This window comes from Vipera ursinii (genome assembly GCF_947247035.1).
Source record: "Vipera ursinii genome assembly, chromosome: 16".
NCBI lineage: Eukaryota > Metazoa > Chordata > Lepidosauria > Squamata > Viperidae > Vipera > Vipera ursinii.
In genome coordinates, this window is record NC_139529.1 from 1618121 (window position 1) to 1641510 (window position 23390).

The window sequence follows — 23390 nt, forward strand, 5'->3', positions numbered from 1 at the left end:
TATAGAACCCAAAACCTTGAGAGACTCTGCTGCCGATACAGATAATCCCCGAGTTACAAGTGTTCACTTAACGTTCATTTGAAGTTATGCGACGTTTTCTCTTAGTGTTTAAGAGAAAACCCCAAGCACCACAGCAGTTGTTTGCCCTTATGAATGACTGCAGAGGCTCTGCAACATTCACCCTAACTCTCTCCGGCTCCCCACAATTGCTTCCCCTTCCCTTCCTGCCACGCCAGACGCACTAACCTTGAGAAGATCTGTCTCCTCTCTGCTGCAGTTTCTTTCCTTTGAGCGAGAGGAGAGTCAATGGAAGCTCCCGGGTGCCATAATATTGTGTGAGTTCAGGCACCCATCCTCTTTTGTAGAGAACGGGTGCCTGAACTCTCACGAGATCATGGACCCCAGAAACTTTCATTTTTGGCACAAACACTGTGCCTGTCTCCTGCTCTCCCCCCAACTTCTTTCTACCACCACGGGAACATTTTTTATCCAAACGGAGACCTCGGGGAGGTTGTAAGCTCTGTCTGTGTGCAAATGGAATGCTCGGAAATGCAGCAATTCGCTGTGTTTTCAAGCACCCCATTTGCTCACAGAGGTAGCTCCCAGCCTCACCAAGGTCTCTGTTTGGATAAAAAGTGTTTAAGCACCTGTGGGACCCTTGGAAATGCAGCCCCCAACTGGAGGATTCTGTCAGGTGCAAAGAATGCGGGCCATTTGTATAGTTTGCAGCATAAATGATTTCTTGAAACGTATACACACAACAATCTGGTCAATTTACAGCATTAAATTGGTCAGCATTAAATTGGTACAAGATAAGAGCCAATCGAATTCAAGGGAGCTGGACTTGGATCACTTGTGACAATGCGAGGTCTCTAAACTGATGATCCATTTTACTCCGCCCCTCAGCTTTGCCTTCTCCTCTGCCACAGATTCTGTGATGATAGTATTAAAAGATCACACACTCTTGCTATTCCTCACCAATATTGCCCATGTTGCTCCCTGCAACTTCTAGTGAGTCCTATTCTGCCCCCTCCCTAAGAAATTAACATACCCAAGAGGAGCGGCTTCATTCAGAATTTTTTAAAAATTAAGAATTTACAAAAGTTCTCGGCCCTTTATGAAATGTTATGCACATCTTTATGTTGGAAATTTCAGGCTTTCTTCTAGAGATGCTTAGCTCTTCACCCTCCACACCCTGAACGTTTATCCTTTTCCTCCCTGTCTTCTTGCCCTGCGGTTGCCTGGCCACTGCTGGGGGTTTCTGGTACGATCTGATCTGGCTACGATGTGCTTATCTGGGATCCACAAACCCCACTGTGCCTGCTGGCTGCAGGACCCCCTTTCCTGCATTCTCACTCGGTCGAGCTGTACGTCCCGTGGGGAGGAAAGAGAGGAATCTTCTACTTATATTGCTACAGTAAACCCACCTTTTCCAAAGTTTTGTTGTATTGTTCATTTGTGACCACCGGAGCCCTGGTGGCACAGTGGTCAGAGTGCAGCACTGCGGGCTCCTTCTGCTGACTGCCAGTTGCCAGCAGTTCGGCAGTTCGATCCTCACTGGCTCAAGTTAGACTCAGCCTTCTCTCCTTCCAAAGTCAGTAAAATGGAGACCCAATTTGTTGGGGGCAAGATGCTGACTCTGTACACTGCTGAGCGGTGTATAAGTCTAAGTGCTGTTGCTGTTTAGGAGGGATGTGTACATTAAGATCACAGGTGTGATGGCAGAAAGTTTAGGAGTCGCACCATGAGTGCCCTGGGAGGGCTGGGTTGGAGCAGCAGCCTCTGTGTGGTTACTGAGACTCCACACCAAACGTGACAATTGAAAAGAAGGGGAGGGGTGCACACGTCTGTCTGCGTGTCACGTGGAGGGAAGCTCCAGTTTTCATAGACACAGAGAACTGTAACGGACAGCAAAGGTTGCACAACATGGTGGGCATTTTGTGAGTGCTCCCTCAACATTTCCTGAAATTCCAGATGTGTGGGAATTCCGGTCTCTTCCCATTCAACACATTCAGAAAAGTGGTGGGAGGGGCTCCTCTTTTAAGGGAGGGGGCCTCCGAGTGTTCCAGGAAAGAGGGCTGCCCATCAGGTGGGGCTTCCGTCATTGTGGTCCGCCTCTTCCTTGCAGGGTGACATCCAGCAGCTGCTCATCGTCTCAGACCATCAAGCCGCCTATGACTACTGCGAACACTACAGCCCGGACTGCGACACGGCGGTGCCGGACGTGCCTCATTCACAGGACCCAAACCCGGACGAATACGTGAGTGGGGAAGGGGCTGGGAGCCTGAGCGGCAGCCCACAGGCAAGGGCTGGGTTGGGCAGGGCAGAGTTTCCCCAGGCCCCCTTAGGAAGGGGGGGCGGAGCCAAAAGGCCCACGGCGGAGGTCTGCAGAGAGGACCCTAAGACGCCTCTGGTGGAGAAACAGACAGGCAGAGACAGAGAGCTAGGAAGGGAAACAGAAAAGGGTCAGTCTCTGTTGTGGTGTTTAACACAACCATCTTTAAATATGCATGGATTGTGTCCCTTAAAGGGATTTTTTTTTAAAAAATTTTTTTAAAGCATATCGATGATAATAACACTATGAACCAGGAATACAGTTCACCAATAAATGCAAAAAAAATCATGCAAGTTATTGTCCAAGCTGAGCTTCCTGTCGATCGATCTTGATACATGCAAGGCAGGCAGGGGCTGCTTAACGTCCAGGCGTAAAATGAAAGCAGCCTCATGATCCAGCATCACTTGGAGCTTCCGTGGAGAAGTTCGGCTGGACCCCTCCTCCCTTTGAAAACCTACACAGTGATCCTGGCTGTAAGGTGCAGTGGTCATTTCAAGTGTGCGTCTTTAAGCCAGGATGGGAATGGCGCTCTTGTAAAGCAAGAGGGGGGCTCATCTTACTCACCGCGCCACTCACCAAGCTGCTTGGGTGGTTTTCCTCCAAGTGGTAATTCCGAGTGACCCCATCCCACCCCCACCTCTACCGTGGAAGTCGCTTGCATTCTAGCAGGCAACAGTCGTGATGGTCAACATCGCTGCTGCTGTCTTTATGAGTGAGCCCCTGACCTGAACATTGTGTAACATTCCCTTGGACTTCAGACAAGCCAGCCAGAGCCCTCCTAGCTCTGAAGTCTGCCAGCTGGGTGAGCCTCTTTGCCCACATTCGCACGTGCAGCAGAAGAAAAGAGAAGTAGCTGGGTCCCCCATCGATTATCGTTTTCGTCTGCATTCAGAATCGAAGAGCCCCGACTGAGGGGCCTAGATGGGCCTTGGAGATGGTTTGGGAGGAGAAAAACCCAGAAGAGCAAACCTGACAGAGAAGTGCGACGGCTTGGGATTCACAGGGTTTCCGTGAATGACTGTTAACAATGAAAGTTACATTTTTGTTGGGTTGGGCTAAGACCAGGAACACTTGCTAGACCCGTCCCCTGTGGGCCTAGCCCAGGGGTAGGCAACCTCGGCTCTGCTGACTCAGGAATTCTGGGAGTTGAAGTCCATGAGTCATAAAAGAGCCGAGGTTGCCTACCCGTGGCCTAGCCGGTTCCCCTTCACCGCAGCCAAGCCAGCGGCCTTCCTTCTCCGGGTCCCATGGGCGAATCCCACAATATAATGATGTCCTGCAAGGGTGCCTGTCGTCATTTCAGCCACTTTCCTTGTTTCACAGTACCCAGACGGGGCCGGGAACATGGAGGTGGAAGGAGAAACTTACTATTACGAATACCCCTACTACGAGGACCTGGATGACACAGGGAAAGCCACCCCGACCACCGCCCAACCTGTGGAAACTGATGGAGTAGCCGGGGAAGTGATTGAGACCACTGAGGTAAAGGGACAGGGGGAGGGTGGGCCCGTCTGCCAGGGGGAGGTGGACCAGTGGGTCTGTGTGGGTCGGGTGGAAGGAAAGGTGGGTCGGAGCCTCTAACAGATTCCAGGAACTATGGAGGATGGAGCAGGAAAAGAGTCCGCAGAAGGAAGGAAGCCTGAGAAAGAGACTCAAAGCAATTCTGCCTTAATTATGCTCGACGTAGGGTGAGCTGCAAATTGTACGCCAGGCTTTCCACACCCCGTTATTCCCTTGCCCTGCTAGCCATCAAGTCCACCGTGCCCCCGTTTCCTGAACTGGCTTGCCTCAAAGGGCTGGGTGGAGAGGCGAGGCCCACGGCCTCCTTCCGGGGACCAAGCGAGGTGCTTTGTTCCTGCCCAGGAACAGCCCCAGTTGGGTTGGCAAGTGGGTCATCTCTGTTAACTTCCAGTTTCCTTATGGGCCTGGATTTTATTCTACAGACCTAGGGAGGATGGCTGTTAAATAATTCCATTTAAAAGTCTTTCTTCCAAGTAGCTCAAGATACCACGGGTAGCCCTTGGCCTGGGGAGTGTAGATGCCTTGGGGAAAAAATAAACCATATTTGATATTGCTTTGGACGAAGTGAGCTGCAGCTCCCAAAAGCTTATGGCTTTCAATAAAATGCGTTCATTGGAAAAGGTGCTGCAGACTCCTTAGTTTTTGGCTTCTGCGGATTAACACGGCTCTTCTCCTCTGCTGTTCCCTTTGGCCTCAGAACATAGATGGATGTCCGGCCAAGTGTGAAGCCTCGTCCTCTGGGTCTAATCTCCCATCTCCTAGGAGGGAAGGCTTGAGTTAAGGAGGAAGCCAAGAAGGAAGGAGGAAGATCCAAAGCAGATTAGTGTTTTTCCAGAGATCTGCTGTAGTGAGCAGAAGGAATACCTTTGACAAACAGGAGAAAGAGCTGTGACCAAGACATTAGTCAGATAAAAGAAAGCCGAGTCCAGGGCTGTACCATCCAGGCAAGGTCGTCTCTTGGGAGGGAAGGGGGAAGCGCATCGAGACTTACAAGATTGATGTCATTGCTTCAAGGTAGACCAGGCGAGGAAATCAAGTCACAAATGCCAGTACGAGTCTTATTCTGAGATTACAGTAACGAATCTTAACATCTGAAGGTGTTTCTCTCCTGGATTGCTCTACTCCACTGAGTCACTCTGTGGGGGCTTTTGGTGAAAGCAGGAAAGCTCCAGCCATGTGTGTGTTTGTGTCAATGGGAATTCTGTTTGGGCAGCACAGAACGCTGCGGGGATGGTGGTCCCTGCCTGTCTGCGCCTCTCGACTCTCCTGGGCAGAGTTTGTGGCAGCCCACCCGCCTCTTGTCTCCTTTTTCAAGCAGAGCCCCACCCCTCCGCCCACCCCCCCACCGGTGGTGGAGAAGACCCAGGAGAAGATTCCCAAGGAAGAGGATGAACTGCTGTTAGAGGAATACAACTACGGGCCCATTACGGACGAGTACTACACGCCAATCCCTTACGAAGATCTCAACTACGAAGACCTGGACAATTTTGACAAGCTCCCAGAAGGTGGCACGGAGGCAGAAGTTCCCACCAGCACAGTCATCACCTACAATGAAACGGATGTAAGTTGCTTTGCTTCTTCTACACAGGACGTATTTGGGTCAAGCTAATGAAACAAGCATGTGGAGCGGTTTTAAAGCCAGGCTTTGAGTACAAATGAGACCTGAGTTCCAGTCCCTCCAGGCACAGAAATAGATTGACCATGGGCCAGCCTTCCTCAGTCCTAGGAAAAGGGCAGTGACAGACCCCTTTTGATGCCATGTAAGGTCTCTCCGTAGAGCCTGCAGCAGTCTAGACCCGTGGTGGCGAACCTATGGCACGCGTGCCACAGGTGGCACGAAGAGCCCTCTTTGTGGACACACGCACCATCACCCCAGTCCTAGGCCTTCAGATGGGTTTTATAAAACCTTTTCACTGTAGGCCGCCATCGCCGTGTGCAAAAAAAAAGGTTCAATCAATCAATTTCAACTTCTCGCGGGGAAAAAAAAGATCTCGCAAAGTTGGAATTGATTGATTGAACTTTTTAGTCCTGCCCAGTCTGCCATTACTGCTGCAGCCACGCCCACCCAACGGGCCACACCCACCCAATGGGCCACGCCCACCCAGCACCTGACAATACATAAGTGGGTTTTGGGTTGCAGTTTGGGCACTCGGTCTCTAAAAGGTTCTCCATCACTGTTCTAGACTGACTCAAAGGAAAACACGCAAAATGTCATGGAACATCATAAGCAAATGATCAGCTTCTGAGCTTGGCCGGGATTCTTTCCTAGCTCTCCGCCCAAGTCTTGGTTTGGGTCCCATAACATACCCAGCCGTGAAGCATGGTTTGCAAGCCTCACCTACTGTAATCTGAAAAGCTTGAATCGTCTCAGTATAGCGTGGGGTGACATTTTATGTTGCCTGCAACGTGCGAAACAGGCTGTGTAACAAAGCCCAACCTGACCACATTAGGATCTAACCCAGTGTGTGAATCTGGGCTTTCTCAAGCCAGATAGGTACAGTCGATGTGGGTGGGATGAAAAAAAACACAGCAACCTAAATTCCAGCCTGAAGTTCACTCAGAAATTAAAAATGTGTTTCCTGTGGTTCCTAGAATAAGCCACAACTGGGAGAGCTTGCCAGTGTGCAGGGCCCCAACTGGATTAAGTCACAGGATGGTTCCAGGCTGTTGGTGGACCCTGCCTGGTGGCCTTCAGGGGGAGGCCCGAGACATCGTTCAGTCACAGGTGCGAAAGCTGGCGCTTGGCAGAGAGATCCCAGGCCGTACGTGTGAGCCGGAGGCCCTGGGAATCCAGCTCCTCTCCCTGCCTTGAAAAGGGATCCGTTAGCAAAGAAGAGCCCCCCCCTCCTCGCCCCCAGAGGACTGAGACCAGCACAGGGATCCCCCTGCCCATCGAGGCAGAATTTACAGGCCCTCCTGGGGGATCTTTCTGGGCACACAGGAGAGACCCCACCTGGGCCGTACAGAAGGCAGGCAGGCGCTCCGGGTTATGAGAGTTGCTAGTTTAAATGGCTTGAAAAGAGTTGAAGTCTTTCTCTTTGGTCTGAAGCCCTTTGGGTATCTTGGATATCAACTCCCAGTGACCAGGCTGGCTGGGATTTTATGAGAATTGTCTTTTGACATACTGACCTATTTCGAAGTTCTATCCAAGATTGCTCACTTCTGCAGTGAAAGGTTGCTTAAAAATGAAGCTGGTCATTGCAGGCTTCCCAGCTCTGATTAGTATAAAAGAAATGAGCACAGATATTTTATAGTGGAAGAGAAGTAAGAGTAGTCAATGAATAACAGCACTGAGAAAATGTCCAACACTTAAAAGGGTTATTATTTATCAGGTAATAAATGTAAGGTATATTATATTATACCATATAAACAGTGGTTCTCAACCTTTTCTTCATCACCTACCCCCTTTAAATATCTTTTGTAGCCATGGACCATGGCCATGGACGCCCAAATTAACTCAAGATTTAGATCCTAACATTTCTTCAAGCCTTTGTGGAGCCCTTGTGATGACATCACGGGCCCCCCCGGGGTCCGCAGACCACACGCTGAGAACCATTGTCTTATATTATTACTTTATATTATATACAGTAGATATAATTAAATATAAAGATTTTCAATAAAAGATTGGACAGCCATTTTTGGGCAAGGGATTGGGCTAAAAGACCCTAGGATTCTATTCTGTTCTGTTCTGTTCTGTTCTGTTCTGCATTCGTTATCCTTGTTTCTCTTTGCCACAGTCGTTCTATTTCTATTTGTAGGTCTTGTATTTTGTTATCTTCTCCAGCTTTTTCTTTTCTCTTCTGCTGTCTCCAGGCACTGCCATGTCCACTGTCCAGATTTTTTGTGTGTTTCTTATCAACAATTGTTAAGTCCGGGGTGTTATGTGGCAGGTGCTTGTTTGAATTCTAAAGTCCCAGAGCAATTTAACTTCTTCATTTTCTATGACTTTCTCTATTTTATGGTCCCACCTATTCTTGCTTACAGGCAAATGATATTACTTGCAGATCTTCCAATGCACCATTGTTGCTACTTTATCGTGCTGCTGCTCGTAGTCAGTCTGTGCGATCTTCTTGCAGCAGCTTACCGGGTGGTCCACTGTTTCTTCAGCTTCTTTGCAGAGGTGGCACTTACTGTCTGTTGCTTTCTTCTCAATTTTGACTTTGTATGCATTTGTCCTTAAGGCTGGGTCTTGTGCAGCCAGAATTAGTCCCCCGGTCTCTTTCTTCAGCTTTCCTGCTCTTAGCCATTGCCAGGTCTTGTTATTATCTGCTTTCCCAGCTATTTTCTTAATGTACTGGCCATGTAGTGCTTTGTCTTCCCATGCCTCCATTCTGTTCTTCATTTGGTCTTTCTTGTAGGCCAGTTTGGTCTCTCCAGTAGTCAGTAAACTTTCCTGACATACTAACTTCAGTGCATCTTCATCACTTTCCTTCAGATATTCTTCCAAAGCCATTTTTCTTCTTCAACTATCTGATGTACTTGCAGCATTCCATGCCCACCTATTTGCCTTGGTAGGTAGAGTCTATCAATGTCACTGTGATGATGAAGGACATGATTCATAGTCATTATTTTTCTGGTCTTGCTATCCATTGCTTTTAGTTCTGCTTGAGTCCAGTCCACTATTCCAGCTGTGTATTGTCCAGGTGTTGATTGCCTTGGTGGTATTTCCTCCATTGAGTTTGGACTTCAAGATCTTTTTCACTCTCTTGATATATTCACCTCAAATCTTTTTCTTGACTTCAGTGTGCTTGATGTTGTCAGCTTGAAGGATACCCAGTATTTGTAGTAAGTTTTCCCAGATGTTAGTCACTCTTCAATTTCACCTCCTTATAGTATGTTATTAAATTGCTTGGCAATGAGTGGGTAATTGACCAGTTAGATGTTTCAACCAAAAGCCATGCAGTTTAACTTCACCTGGTGCTGACCAATTCTTGATCTTCCTTGCTCTTTGCCATTTCTGCTGTTATTACTAGTTCTTTCATTTCAACTTCTTTTTTTTATTTTTATCCAACTCTTTTAACCAAGCTCTTTTAACCAAGTATTTCTTTGGGTTATCCCATATCTGCGCCTAGAATGGCATTATTTCTTCCTTGCCAGGTACTGACTGATTCACTGCAGTTTCTCCATTGATGGATTGGTAGAAACGTTTCTGATTGGATTGAAATTGGAGGTTCTGCCTATAAGTTGCAATTCGAGCTTCCTATCTACTGATCTTCCTGGCTATAGCTGTTATTTGCTGTTTTATTATTTCCAGTGCTTCCTTGATCTTCCTTGTTTCTAAGTGGTATTTCTTTCTTTCTTTTTTATTGAAAAGTTTTAACATACAGTTTATCTTTAACAATCCCCCCTCCCCCTCCCCTCTCCCTCCCTCCCTACCCCTCCCCCCCTCCCCCCCCCGACTTCCCAGAGCTAAATACAAGGTATAAAAAAAAACAATCATAAACAACCATATACTAACAACCATAAACTCTAAAATCCATCACTCTCTAGCTTATATAGGATAATACAAACCTTAATGATATTAAATATATATAGAAAAAAAAGAAAGAAAGAAAGAAAAAGAAAGAGAAGGAAGACTTATTCAAATGCTACATGAAACTTCTTAACCCTATATTTGTTCTGGATATACTCAATCTATTTTCTCCATTCCATAATATAACGTTCTTGCGAGTGATCTTTCAAATAAGCCGAGATCTTTGCCATCTCTGCCAGGTCAGAAACCTTTAAAGTCCATTCTTCTATGGTCGGCAGTTCCTCTTTCTTCCAATACTGACCTATTAAAAGTCTTGCTGCCGTAATTAAATTCAACATCAACTTAGTGTCCACAACCGTAGCATCTGTGATTATTCCCAACAAGAAGAGTTGCGGGCAAAACTTTATCCTTTGCTTGAAGATCTTCTGCATATTCCACCAAATTTTTATCCAGAAGGCCTTAACCTTTTTACAAGTCCACCATACATGAAAATATGTTGCATCTTCATCACCACACCTCCAACATTTTGGTTGATAATTCGGATACATACTTGCAAGCTTTTTAGGATCTAAATGCCATCTATTCTAAGTGGTATTTCTTGATGAGGTCTTCTTTCGTCTTCGTGTTCTTCGGCTTCTTTTCTCTCATCTGTTCTAGCTTGCTTGCATCTGATCTCAACTTGCTGATCTTATTTTCCAGTCTAATCTTCCATTTTTGTGGTTCTTTGTTGATTTTGCAACCCAGGTATTCAGTTATCACTGCAGCTGTGCTGTACATTGGTTGGTTTGTTTCTTGCAGTGAGTTGGTGCTTATACTTGATATTGCAGTATTTGCATCTTTTAGTGCTTGTGCTAGTTGTTTCTTGGAACAAGCTTCAATGCAGGTAGCCTAATTCTGATTTTTTTGTGCTTTTCTAGGTGCTCCGTTATTCTTTGTTTCACTTCTTTTATTTCTTTAGTCAGAGGGCTTTGTTCTTCCTGAGGCAGAGGAGACGATGCCTGATTTCCAAATGAAAACAGTTGCATTTCTCTGCTGGATTCCTCTACTTCCAGCTCCCCCTGTTTTGCCTCTACATTCTGAGTTACTTTGATTTCTTTGCCCTGGGTAAACCTTTGCAGTTCTTCCAATTCTGTTTCTATGAATACTTTATTTCGTATTGTAAATTGATGTTGATCTGCCAGCCTCTGTTCTGTATTTTCTGATTCTGGATGTTGTTGTTTCCAGAAATGGTGCATTTATTTCAAATATCTTCTTCTTGTTGGATTTGATCTGTAATATGAGATTATTATTTCTTTGTTTGCAATCACTGTGTATCTGCGTCAGGTAAACACCTTTTCTTCCAGTAATTCTGCAGCTGCTAGCCCTGGCTGCTTATCCAACAGTCCTGAGTCCTGTAGCCCATTTTGCACCAGATATCCAGGAACTCCAACATCTGGCGTTTACCCGGGCGACATCCAAGCCGTTTTGGCTTTCTGAAATTTACGTCTCACCATATTTTTTATGGGAGAGACACTCTTTGTCTGACTCCTCTGATGAGACCTGTCCAGCAGGGTTGAACCTCTGGTATAGCTCTCAGAGCACACAAGCCCCACAACCATGTCAAGGTAGTGTCTCATTGGGGGATTGTTACTACTACTATTACTATGAGGATTGTGATTGTGATTATTATTATTTGCTCAGAGCACAGGAAGAGGAAGTGAAGGTGGAGAGGATCCTGACAAAGATTTCTCTGTCACTGAGTACGGGGAAGGATACTATGACGGCTACTTCGACAGGACTGACTCCCCTGACATTGGACCCGGGATGCCTGCTAACCAGGATACCATTTATGAGGGGGTGAGGAAGGACTTTGTCTGAAAGTTAGGCTCAGTTCCTGGGCGGATGCAGCCCACATCACGGCTGGGCCAGAGCTGATGGGATCTCATGCTGAGAATTCTGGCCGTTGCCTGCAAAAAATGTAGGTGCTCCAGGTCGAATGGAAGATTTCAGGGAATCCCCGAATGAAGCTGACATAACCTCTCTGGGATAGGAGACTAACCACAATGCCGCCTGCAAATTTGAATGCATTCTTGCCATTTCTGTGCAATGTTTACAGATTTCAAAGAAGCAACCAGTGAATCTGATTGAAACATAAAGTTTGACTGGGGGGGAGGGGTGGGGTGGTATATTTTTGCATACAACTGGATAGACCCCAACAAACTTGGTAGATGAAGTCCCAATACTTGGAATTGTGGTTTGGCATTATTTAAAAGCTTTCTTTGAAAGTGCAGAGCAAATGCCAAGTTCGGGTTGCAATCGCAGTTTGCCTTTATACCAACATTAGCACAGTGTAGAGCGCTTTGGGGTCAAAGTAAGAGAAGCCACCGGGGTTTGGGTGGGGTATATTCAGGGTGTGAGGTGGCCCAGGAAACCTGCTAGCCTCTTGTTCAGGAAACTGTCCCAAGATCGTTGCAAGTTGAATAGTGCATTGACTAAGCATCAAAAATCAATATTTCTGGGTTTGGGCCCAGCTCTCCCTGCTTACGTTTTGTACCCCACTTTCTTGACTTGCTTTCTCTTCCTCTGGTGCAGATCAGTGGGCCTCGAGGCGAAAAAGGGCAGAAGGGAGAGCCAGCGATCATAGAGCCAGTAAGTGCCCTTCCTTTGCAGGTAAAGGTGTGCTGCAGAACCTCACAGCTGAGGCTTTCCTGTGGGGATCTCCAGAGACCAGATCCGCCGGGGTATTTAGTCTGTGTGGAAGTGAACCTTAATCGTTGTTGCACAACTTGGCCTTGCACCCCCGTTGCTTCCTGACGGGGCAACGGAGAGACGCCTGGAATGGCAGGCGGCAGTCCCGAGTCCTGGATCAGGTGAAAGGGTGGCCTGCCCTTACGTGGAGGTTGGGATTCTTGCAGGAATAGTGGGACTCTGTGGAACCTTTTTCTTGGCGTAAAACGGCTTATGTGGAATGCTCTGGAAAAGGCGATTTCTGCCACTTTGAGAGATTGGCTGCTGTGTGTGCTGGGCCCTCACTGGAAGCCCCGGCGGTCCCTCCTTGCTCAAGTCCCAGAGGGGGTTTGAATGTGGAAGCCAGCTGCTGCTGAGATGGTCAGAGAGGAGAAAAGGCATCCTCGCAGCCCAGGACTCTCCTGTACTGACTGCTGAGAAGGCGCGTAATGCCAGTGGCATTGGATGGCCGTAGGATTGTGGCTGTCGTTGAGCACCACAATGCGGCACAGAGCCCGGAGCTTCGCGTGGCATCTTTCAGTAATCTTCCATCTTGAGGCTCTTTCAGGACTGAGAGAAAGACTCCGCTGCTCGCTAGATTGGCATTGAATGTGCTGCCCCCATTCCCGATCCCTGCCCTGCCTCTGGCGAGGCGCCCTCAGGAGGTCTTGTCCTTGTGTGCTGTGCACGGAGCCCGCGTGTGCTCTCTCTCCCCCCCAATTAAACGTCACCATCCAGCGGAAGATGTGCCACTTAGCCACCACCATATTCCCTTCACTTTTGCCCAGGCGCTTTGTGTGGGTGTGTTAAGGGAGTCAGCTGGGCTCCTTCTAGACAAGGGCCTAGCACTCTTCCAGAGGGACATTCAGCCCAAAAGCAGCCTGAGCGACAGCTGGCAGGTGCAGGAAGGGCTGCCGCCGAAAGTCGCACAGAGCAGCCCCCTCCCTCTGCCCTGCTTCGTTGTGCAGCCCCACTGCAGTTGCCACCGACCCCAGCTCGCCTGGGACGATGGGCATCCTAGTCCAGCAGACTCTGGAGAGCCGGTTTGGATCCAGGGGTGAGACGAGACTGGTCTCCCCGCCGTGCCTCCCAGAGATGCTGAGGAATTCCAGGTGTGCTTCAGTCCAAGCTTTATCCCACCTTTCCCATCTCTTTGGTAGCACGCACATGTTTTTGTGAGCCTCATGGGTTGGTGTGTCTGTTAAAGGGGCAGATCACTTTTGCCTCACTAACATTCTTTAGCTAAATAAAGCCCATTTGGACATCTGAAGGCGTAATCAATCTCTGCTGCAGGAATCCAGATAACCACCGGATTGTTTTTTCTCATGCAAATGTTTAGACTTGGATAGAAGCCACTTTGATCTTTTGTGCAGACAGACAAAAGGTTTGTGGTGCCTTAAAAACCATTGAGCACGAGTCCACTAATTCCAGTCTCAACGATTTTAAGATCATTCCCTTGGCTTCAGAGCTTTTGTTTTCTGCTGTTTTTGTTACTGTTTGGGGTTTTTTGGACAAGGCAAACAAAATTCTCACCTTCCCAGCAGTCCTGCAATGTGCTGCCCACTTGGTTATGCCAGAAAGTTGGCAGCTGAGTGGTTTTGCCGCCGTCTTCATGTCAGAGCAAGCTAAAACACATTTTTTTTGATTGACTGTTCATTCCTTTCTACAACTCCTGTGATGCTGTATATCCAGAGAATTTGAACGGCTACAGTATTAATATAATAAGATTAAACCCAAAAATCAAATGATAGACTTATCAATAATCAATCCGAGGTTATACCGTTCCCCCATCACCTCCTCGGAGCTGTTGCCATCAGCAAACCGGCCCATTCCTGGAAAGGCCGGCGGGGAGCATGGTGGCCGCCTTTACCGCTTCTCTCTCGCCTCGGCAGCGCTGTAAGCCAGAGCGGACCAGGCTGTCCCCACAGTTGGTCCTACGTGAAGCTCTTTGTCCCACAAAGGGCAAAGATGAGGTGTGTCTACTAGCTGTGTTTGTGAAGGGTGAGGCGGAAATATGGGTGGCACCAGTGGTTGTCTTACAGTTCAAGGCTCCTGAGAGTGCCAGTTTGGGAGCTGTCAGGTGGTGCTCATTCCTGGTCTGTTTTATGGCTACCTGGTGTTCTTCAAGTAACAAATCTGGATCTCCTGTGTTTGGAGGGTGCAGCCAGGTGCCCTTTGCCGCCTTCTCTCCTTGGACATCTGCCTGGCTCCCTGCCCTGCCGGGCTGCTTCACTTGAGGCGCTTTGGGTGCTAAAGTACAAATAAGCAGGAAGGTGGTAGCCCTCTTCTGTTCCCAAGAATGTTCGAGGCCTTGTGGAGCCGGAAAGCTTTTGGGAAATAGGAATCTGGCCTCAGTTTGGAGGGCACCCCGATTTTCTTCCGAAGCAGCTCACTTTCTGTTCGGTTCTTGTTGGCCTTCCTCCTTTCCTGCAAGGCAGCAGCCCCTGGACAGTCTTAGGATCCTCTGATTCTTGGGAAATTAAAGGGGGAGAGGGGTCCCCCAGTCCTTCGATGTGAAGATTGCCAAATGAAGAGGCTCCCAGCAGCCCCCCCCCCATTTGGGGAAGAGGCCTTTCCTGGGCGACCCAAAGGTCGTCCATGTCCTGGGATTCATCAGCTACTCTTTGTGTAGCCAGGGACAGAGATGTGGGGTGGGGGGTGGGGAAGAGACGCCCTGGACCGTCTTTTCAAACTGCTCTGGAGTCGATATGCAGATAATAAACAGGAGCTCTTCCTCAGCAATTTCGCGGTAGGAATCGTGACCCTGGCATCTCCTGCTGTTCAGCTTCTGTCCTGCAATGCAGAAGCCGAAACGGTAATTTCTCACCATTGCCGGAATTCACAGAGATGAAGCCTGAAAAAGCACCTGGGCAGATCTGTGGGGGAGAAGGGCCGGGGCCTTCCTGGTCAGTGGCCAGGAATTTCTGACCAAAGATTACTGGAGAGCCCACGATGTCGACTCGTTTCACCTGCTCCCGATATGACCCAAGCCCACAAAACCTGAACTTAGCGAAGCTCGTCTTTCCCTCCCTCCCTCTAGTTTTTTTGCTCTCATGCCCAGGATGCTTGTAAACAGTGCTAGCAATGGTGTGTGTGTGTGTGGGGGGGGTTGTTTAAGACTGAGTGGGATTTTCTGGAGGGACTCGGTGGTTCTCCTTGCAGCCATGCACACGACAATTGGGGTAGATGTTTGTAACGGGGGGTGTCCGGTTGTTGTTCTGTGCTTTTCATCTCCTCCTCCTTCATTTTCAGGGCATGCTTCTCGAAGGGCCGGCTGGCCCAGAAGGCCCAGCCGTAAGTTGTTTGACTCTTTTTCCCTTTTGGCCCCAGGGACGTGGATGGGTCTTCTCCGCTGTGGCTGGAGCAAGTCTGCAGAAGGCAGCTGCTCTCGTGGTGAACGTGGTACCTCGTGGCTGGCTCCCAGGCCAATTTGACCATGCCGAAGTGAACAGGCGCCCCTTGGGCTTCTCCTCTCTGTGCTGAGTGCGAGAACTTCCTTTCCCCCTTGGGGCTGACTTTCTTTCTTTCTCTCCTCCACCAGGGGCTTCCAGGTCCTCCGGGAACAACGGGGCCAGTGGGCCCACTGGGAGATCCTGGAGAAAGGGTAAGTTCTCTCGCAGGTAGGGTTACCTGGAGCGGAGGGCACCACTGCACTCCAGAGATGGGGGAGGTTGCAAGCCACTTGGGGCACGGTGCCCACACTCAGGCCTGGTGCTGATAGAAGGCAGGCAGGGGGAGACCCCGACTCCTCCTTGCTAGAGAAAGAGAGAAAAGAACTGCCTCCAGTTTTCAAGGGCCTCTTCCGCGCTGAGGTGCGCTCGTCTGGCAGTATGAAGCCCAGGGACAGCTGGCCAAAGCTGCTTTACAGACACCCCAGGCCAGTCAATAAATAAAAGGTTGCGAGGGAAGTTTATTAGCACATGATCCATATTCTGCATCACGTCCATTTCATAGAGTGGACAATAAGTAGACACGATCTGCCATGACACATTATCCCAAAATCCAACTGCTTAGACTGGTTAGTCCTTAAAATACTGGTTTTTTTAGAAGAATAACAAATCTTTCCCAATCAATATTATTATTATGGTTGATTGCACAGTCAGCCAGATGTTTGGACTGCATTTGACATTTTTATCCACCTACTGAGTCCTTCCCAAAGTCCTGGGAAGGTCAGATGTTGTGGTTTGATGGTGTTAAAAGACTTGTCGCAGTTGTAAAGTTTCCGACAGATGAGCTCTTCAAATGACTCTGAGGCATCGTTTACCTTAAAAGTCTTTTATTAGAGCCCTATAACATCGGCAAAGCTTGCTAGGAGAAGCTGGAATCTGAATATGTTAAACACAATTCTCCTCCTTTTCATTGCTGTCATAAATCACATTCTCCAATTAGTTTGAAGGGTCAGTTTTCCCTTCTGTTAGACAACCCGCCAAATTCTTATCTTCTCTTATTTCAAGACAGCCTTGAGACACATTCTTTCTCCTCCCTCCCAGCAATAACTGATTCTAGCTCTAAAAGTAACACACAAGTTTAAAATATGAAATAGCTGCTTCTTCATCTTCTGTCAAAGCAAGAATGTTCGATGTTAGCAGCGTTGACAGCAGGATGTGAGCTGTTCCCTTTTGCAATTGACTCATGATGATTTTGTCAATGCTGATGGTGTTCAAGGGATGCCCCAGTTGTTTTGGGATTGCACCCAAGGCATCCATTACAGCAGTGGCTCCCAAACTTTTCTATACCCCGCACCCTTCTGATATGTTCTCACATCCCTTACAAAAGTTCAAAATAATGAATTATGCATATACACTATAATTTTGAAACTTCTAAACCCACATTTTGCACCCTCTGGAATATCGTCTCACACTCCCAGTTGGGAACCGCTGTATTACAGGGTACAGAATAACAGCATTGGAAGGGACCATGGAGGTCTTCTAATTTAACCCCCTTTTTTAAGCAGGAGACCTATACCCTTCCATGCAAATGGTGGTCCAATCTCTTCTTAAAAGCCTGCAATGATGGAGCACCCACAACTTCTGGAAAGAAGCCATTCCATTGGTCAATTGTTCTCACTGTCAGGAAATGTTGCATCTGTCTTTGACAATTTCCCACATTGTGGGTGTTCCATCACTGGAAGTTTTCAGAAGAGATTGGACAGCCATTTGTCTGAAATGGTATAGGGTCTCTAGCTTGGGCAGGTGGTTGAAGACCTCCAAGGTCCCTCCAAGGACTCTGATCGTATATTTTATTTTCTACGTTCTTACCAACTTAGGTTGTTAGGTCTGAGGTGTTGCATGGCAGGTGTTTGAATTCGAAAGTTCTGGAGCTTCTCCATTCCTTTGTTATTGTTGAAGTGTATATGCTGCCCACCTCCCTGTGATTTGAAAGTTCCCTCTTCATCTGGGGGTAAAAATAGGGGTGTGGAAGGCAGGTTGCCCTGGGGGTGGAGAGGTCTCCAGGGTTTCTCTGTCCAGTGCCGGGCCCAGCATGCAGGAAAGCAGAAGACGTACTGGCCACTCATGCCAGAAAGCCAGAATCAGCTTTTCTGCACATCTGCCAGACCCACATCACCCTCAGCGCAGTGCAGGATAACATTACGGGGCCCCCAGCAAAGCCCCCCCCATCTTTCGCTGAATGTCTCTCGCAAAGAAGATCTTAGAGGTTCCTGCTATTGGGACTGATTTTAGTGTCGTCATCTCCCCATTTTCCTACTGCAAATTCTTGTCGGTGTATTTCATCAGTTAGCAGTTTGAGGGTGAGGATGGGAAGTCAGAAAACCCCATCCTTAGCAACGGGATTCTCATCATTCTGAATCAGGTTATTTGCACACAAAGCTTCACTGATGTCAACTTTAATTAGGTTTCCCTGTTCTCAGACTCTTTGCAAATCCAGTTCTTTTCTTTAGCTTACGATTCCGTCGTCTTGAGTGAATCCCGACTATCGCTCGGCGTAGGAAGCAGGTCAAAGGTGTTGCAGAAGCTAGATTGGGTGCATTTTTTTTGTAGGTCCTTTCCGGAGAATTTGCAGTTTCTGCAAACCGTTTTCCTACGTAGCGTGTTTGGGTGTGTATGTTGCCTCGTGGATGCATTCCCATCTCCACCGCTTCGCTTGTGAGACAGGCTGCAGTGTTACGGAAAGGTTCGAGCACATTGTCGCATTGTTGCACGTGTGTCGTTTGGGCAGCATAGATGAGGCAACTTTACATTTAAAAATCAAATTATATGGGACAATTTTCGCCTCCAGGCCTACATTGAGTCTTTAGGTAAAACATGGTCTTCTTCTTCCCTCCCCCTCCCCCCTTCGCTCGTAGCTCTGCCATCTGGACCCGGAGATAATTGCTGTGTTGGTGCTGCAAGGCAAATGAAGGGCTGGCAGCTTTTGATTCCGCCTAAGATATAATTGCTTTCTAAGAGGGCTTTGCTGGGAACGGAAGCCAAAGCAAACACCCCGCCCCGTCTCCAGATGAAACGCAGAAACCTATTTAGGCCTCCACTTTGGAGGGCCTGAGTGGGCCGCCCTGAGGCTCCCTGGGGCCCTCAGACCGCTTAGCTAAGCCTCGGTCCAGGCTTCGTCCGGCTGCCAGGAAAACATCTCTGGGATGGTATAAGGCAGGGGTAGGCAACCTTGGCTCTTTTGTGACTTGTGGACTTCAAGTCCCAGAATTCCTGAGCCAGCCATGCTGAGGGGAAAGGGAGAGGTTTCCAAGCTGAGCCAAGCTGGCTCAGGAATTCTGGGAGTTGAAGTCCAGAAGTCATGAGGGGGAGCATAGTTCCCCCATGCTGGCTCAGGAATTCTGGGAGTTGAAGTCCACGAGTCACATAAGAGCCAAGGTTGCCTACCCCTGGTATAAAGTCTCCTGCCGGAGCAGAGAGTTGGACTAGGAGACTTCCTAGCTCCCTTCCAGCCCTGTTATTCTACATTAAATGTTTTTGTGTCCCTGTGTAGGCTCTTCAGTCAGGCATTGACTGATTAATCCTCATGAAAGCTAAAAGGAAAGGTTTAATCTGCTTCAGCTATAATCAGAATATTCAGCTCCATTTAGGATGAGTTTAAATTGTACAAAATTCACTGGGGCATTTCAGGGTTGAAATAAACGTGGCGCATTTTCTGAAATGCATAATCCGCCTGGGAAGATGAACCGCAGATGAAGATGGTCTGGTTGGATGGGAAAGTTTTCCCTGCAGTCTTCATGGTGACCAGCAGGAGGCGCTGCAGCGTATGGAAAGAACTGGTCTGAACTCCTTGTCCTGATATTTAAGTTTCCCTCAGAGATGTTTTTGTTAGGAAACTAGGGAGGTGTTTTTTTTCTCCCTTCCCCCAAAAGAAGGTCAGAATGGATTAGAGCAGGGATCTTCAAACTCGGCCCTTTTATGACTCGTGGACTTCAACTCCCAGAATTCCTCAGCCAGCATACCTGGCTGAGGAATTCTGGGAGTTGAAGTCCAGTAGTCATAAAAGGGCCGAGTTTGAAGATCCCTGGATTAGAGCCTTTGCTGGAAGCACCAGCGGGGCTGCTGCGGGGCTGAACAAGGGATCCAGCACCCGGCAGTGTGGCTGAGTCCCAGCAGGCTTTTGGGGAGCGGTGAGTCCTTCCGTGCTGAGGAAGTCTGGACTCAGCCTGGGAACCGTAGTGGTCCCTCTGCATGCCTCACTCCGGCCTCGAGAACCCCATCCCGTGCCCTCCCTACTGAGTGGTCCACACCATCGCCTGGGATTGTACCCAGGGGTCTTTGGGACCTTTGAAAGGGTGCAGTGCCGTTTCGTTATGCCCCGGGAGCCCTCGGCTTTGGAAGCCATGGGCTGCACAGCTAGGAGGGTGGAAGGAAGAGGTCCAGCTTCTGCAAAGCACGGCGGGCCCTGCTTGCGGACGCTGGCTGCTCTCGGTTCCAGGGCGCCGTTTCTCAATATGCTTCCCTTGCAAACAAAAGGTCCCCGTGGTTTGATAAAACCTACACCAAGCCGGCATTTCCTACAAACGCCTGGCTCTTGGCCAGCAGAGCTGGTGTAAAAGTTATTTCTGCCAGTGGAAGCAACCAAAACAGCATCTCTCTCGTGGGCTGCCTGCATTGCAGCCCGCTGGTCCGATACTGATGTTTTAATTCATGTGCCGTGCTCTGAACAAATCAATTCGACCTCCAGATTTGCTTTCGAAAATTGAACTGGGCCGTGCTGAGCTCTGGCGAAGCATTAAAAGGATGGTTTACAGAATGGAGAAGGGAGAATCTCTGCCCCAGAGAGTGCCAGTCTGGAAGCAGAGAAGCAGCAGCGCCTGGTGGGGGGGCTCTGCCAAGGGCAGCAGAAGAGACCCTCGGTCTGCTTCAGTGGTCGGCATGCTCCATATTTGATCTGGGGTGTCTGGATTCGTCCCTGGCCAGCCTGTCCCACAAGCTGCCTGCCACATCTAAGGATCTCACCCGGGCAGCCAGCTGAAGGGTGCAGAGGCACCTTCAAAGCAGCGTTTTGGCTTTCAGACAGGAAGAGAGAGATTTGAAGGGGGGGGTCTGCCTTCCTGGTGGGAGGGGGACAAATTGAGGGTCACCTTGTGAAGCTGAGCGAGCGATCTTCATGCTGCCCCAAAGGGAGGATGAGCTGAAGGGCCCATTTGAGGCCAGGCCACTGTGCAGGAATCGAGACCCAGCCCTCGAGAATATGTCTTCCTCTTTCCCGCTCAACCCCCTTCCGCCCGGATTGGAAGGGGCCGTCTTCCCTCAGTCCCGTGAGACAATTGTTGGAGTAGCAGAGGAGGCTGCACTGAAGGCCAACTTTCGGCTTTTGGACGGAATTTATTTACTTGCTTATTTATTTATTGGATTTCTGTGCTGTCCGTCTTACTAATACGGTGGCTCTGGGAATCTTACAATGTAATACGAGTTTTAAAATGCAGCAAACAATTAAAAGAGACTAAAACGTTGAAATTAAAATGAGAAAGCAAGACAACGGACAACTTGAGGGCCACCCCAAAGCGGCAGGAGGCCCTGTTGGGGCCCCAGGCCCAGCCCGCTTTTCAGGCTCTTCCAGAATGGGGGGGGGGGCGGTGTGAGTCTCACCTCTGAGAGGGGAATGCCAGAGAATGCCACTTGCAGCTCATTCCACCGAATCCCGAGAAACTAGATGTGGGAGAGCAGATCTGGGGAAGAGCAGCCGGTTCCTCCACAATCCTCCATTCCAAAACCAGTCCCTTCTCCTGCTCAACAGCCAATTGTGGTAGGGTCTCCTGCCTGCCTCATTGGTACTACTTCCTTCCATTTCTTCAAAATTTCACTTTATGTTAACTTGGGGGACGCTCAGAGGGTAAAAGGGAGAAAAGAGAAAAAAATCAGCCCACCCCCCCATTCCCTTTCCTATAGCAGCCCCACTTGGTGGATGTCCTGGCTGATGGGATCAGCAGTCAAGCCAGACGGCCCGCCCGGCCCGAGGGCAGCGGCCTTTGGCAGGCCAGCCGGGAGTGGGCAGAGAGTTCTCTCCTGGGCCAGTTCAAGGCTGGCTGGAGGGCAATGCAACCCAGCACTGGGGCCGGGCCTGGGGATTCTTTGTGCCCCTTTGATTCCTAGGTAGGAAATCTGGAGCTTTCATGAGCCCCTGAATTCACACACCACCAGGTGGCGCTGGAGACCCCCTCCCATTTGCAGCCTCTGCAGGGACCAGAGGAGAAGTGAATGAAAATAAAACAAATAAATGTGCAGGGTTACGGTGTTTAAATTTGGAAATCAAATGAAATTGTAAGGAAGAGCTAGCATTTAAATCATTTCAAAAGCATCAGCAACCCCAAGATTTATTACTGTTTTATGTTTTATTGACTACTTCTTGAAGCATTGCCTGAGCCGTCTGTCCCTTGCAGCAGGGATGTCCGACCTTTCCGGCTTTGCGGTCCGGCCGGGCTGGGGGAGGGGAAGAGGGGATGGTTCTGTCCGGGTGATGGGCAAGCGCACAAACACACATGCTTGTCTGCTGCTCGGGCAAGTGGGGATGCGTGCACCCACACGCTCATCCACTACTTCTGCGGCCCAGTTCCGAAGGGCTCAAGGCCCGGAGATTGGGGACCCCTGCCTTACCGTGAGAGCCCCCTTCTTCTGCCCCCTCCCAGAGGAATTAGCGCCCGTGGAAGGCGAGGCTTCACCCAGGGCCATCCTGGCGATGCACCGAGCGTGGAGGTGGCATCTCCTGCCCTTTTACCCAGGCAGCCGGGCTATGGACCAAGGCCCCCAGGCAGGTCCACACACCACACTCTCTCCCTGCTGGCTGCATTCACACTGTTCCCCCCCTTGCTTTCGCCCTGTGTGCCACCGCCTAAGAGGCCTGGCAGAGCTGGGCTGGGGCAGCAGTTGCCCTCTCTCGGATACTGGGCATAGGTTTAAATAGCAGTAGCAGATGTTCCTTCAGCTGATGACAGATATTAAGCATGAGGGGTAACATGTTTTTAAGGAAAATTCATTTTTTTTATCATTTATTCCTCACAGCTCAGTGCAGCCTTTCCCAAATGATCCAAGACCTAGCAGATATTTTGGTTCAAAGGTTTGGCAGCCCTTGGCTTTGTGGAAGGTGGTGGGGCTGGCAGTGCTCCCAGCTCAGGGCATCGGGGGGTGTGTGTGTCTCTTGGCAGGCAGTGGTTGAAGAAGGACCTCCCGGCGCTGTGTGTGTGTGATTTCCCCAGCACTCTCAGCTCCAACTACCCCTTTCACACCCAGTGGTGAGGTTCATCCATGCTTAGCCCTGGGCCCAGGTCACACAAGCACAATCCCTCTGTCCTCTCAAGATCTAACCAATCAGATTTTGACTGAACGTGCTTGTCTAGATTTCAGACAGTGGCCGGGTGGCCCCGGGGCCCACTCAGCCCAGCCTGATTTTTTTTGTGCCAACCTTCCCGGGACTGACGATGTCCTTCTCGCTCTCCTTTGCCAGGGTCCACCCGGACGTCCAGGACTTCCTGGTGCTGATGGTTTGCCAGGCCCACCCGGGACGATGCTGATGCTGCCGGTGAGTATGGCTGAGCTGCAAAGCCCCTCGGGGCTTGCTTCCTCCGTTGAGTAGCGACCGCTGGAGTGCAGAGGAAGGAGTGGGAAGAAGGTCACCCGTGATGGAGGGCTGGTGCATTCCTGCCTGGGTGTACAGGGAAGGGTTTGTCCCAGCCACGGCATGGCAGCACTTCAGAATCCAAGAGGCAAAAGCTACCTTTCCCCCCTCCAGCCCCAAGTCCTGCACAGCTCTGCAACAGCCACTATTCTGGTTTTCAGGATGACGGTGGCCTTAGAAGACCAGAAGCAGGGGGTCCACCCCAAATGCTGCTGTGAGCAGGTTCTGGTCAGCCTGCCGCTGCGGTGTGGCCACTGATGCTCTAAGAGCAGCGAGCCACTTGCCCTGTGG

The 23390-nt window shown here is 49.4% G+C and overlaps 1 protein-coding gene across 1 annotated transcript in view; it reads left to right on the forward strand.

The window, feature by feature from the left end:
* COL5A1 (collagen type V alpha 1 chain) overlaps window positions 1-23390 on the forward strand; it is a 203237-nt gene that overhangs the window by 91871 nt on the left and 87976 nt on the right. The window contains exons 5-12 of the mRNA XM_083375260.1: window positions 2129-2260; window positions 3659-3817; window positions 5175-5417; window positions 11010-11165; window positions 11901-11957; window positions 15288-15329; window positions 15577-15639; window positions 22929-23003. Coding sequence (XP_083231386.1) covers window positions 2129-2260; window positions 3659-3817; window positions 5175-5417; window positions 11010-11165; window positions 11901-11957; window positions 15288-15329; window positions 15577-15639; window positions 22929-23003 — 927 coding nt within the window. The remainder of the gene's footprint in view (window positions 1-2128; window positions 2261-3658; window positions 3818-5174; window positions 5418-11009; window positions 11166-11900; window positions 11958-15287; window positions 15330-15576; window positions 15640-22928; window positions 23004-23390) is intronic.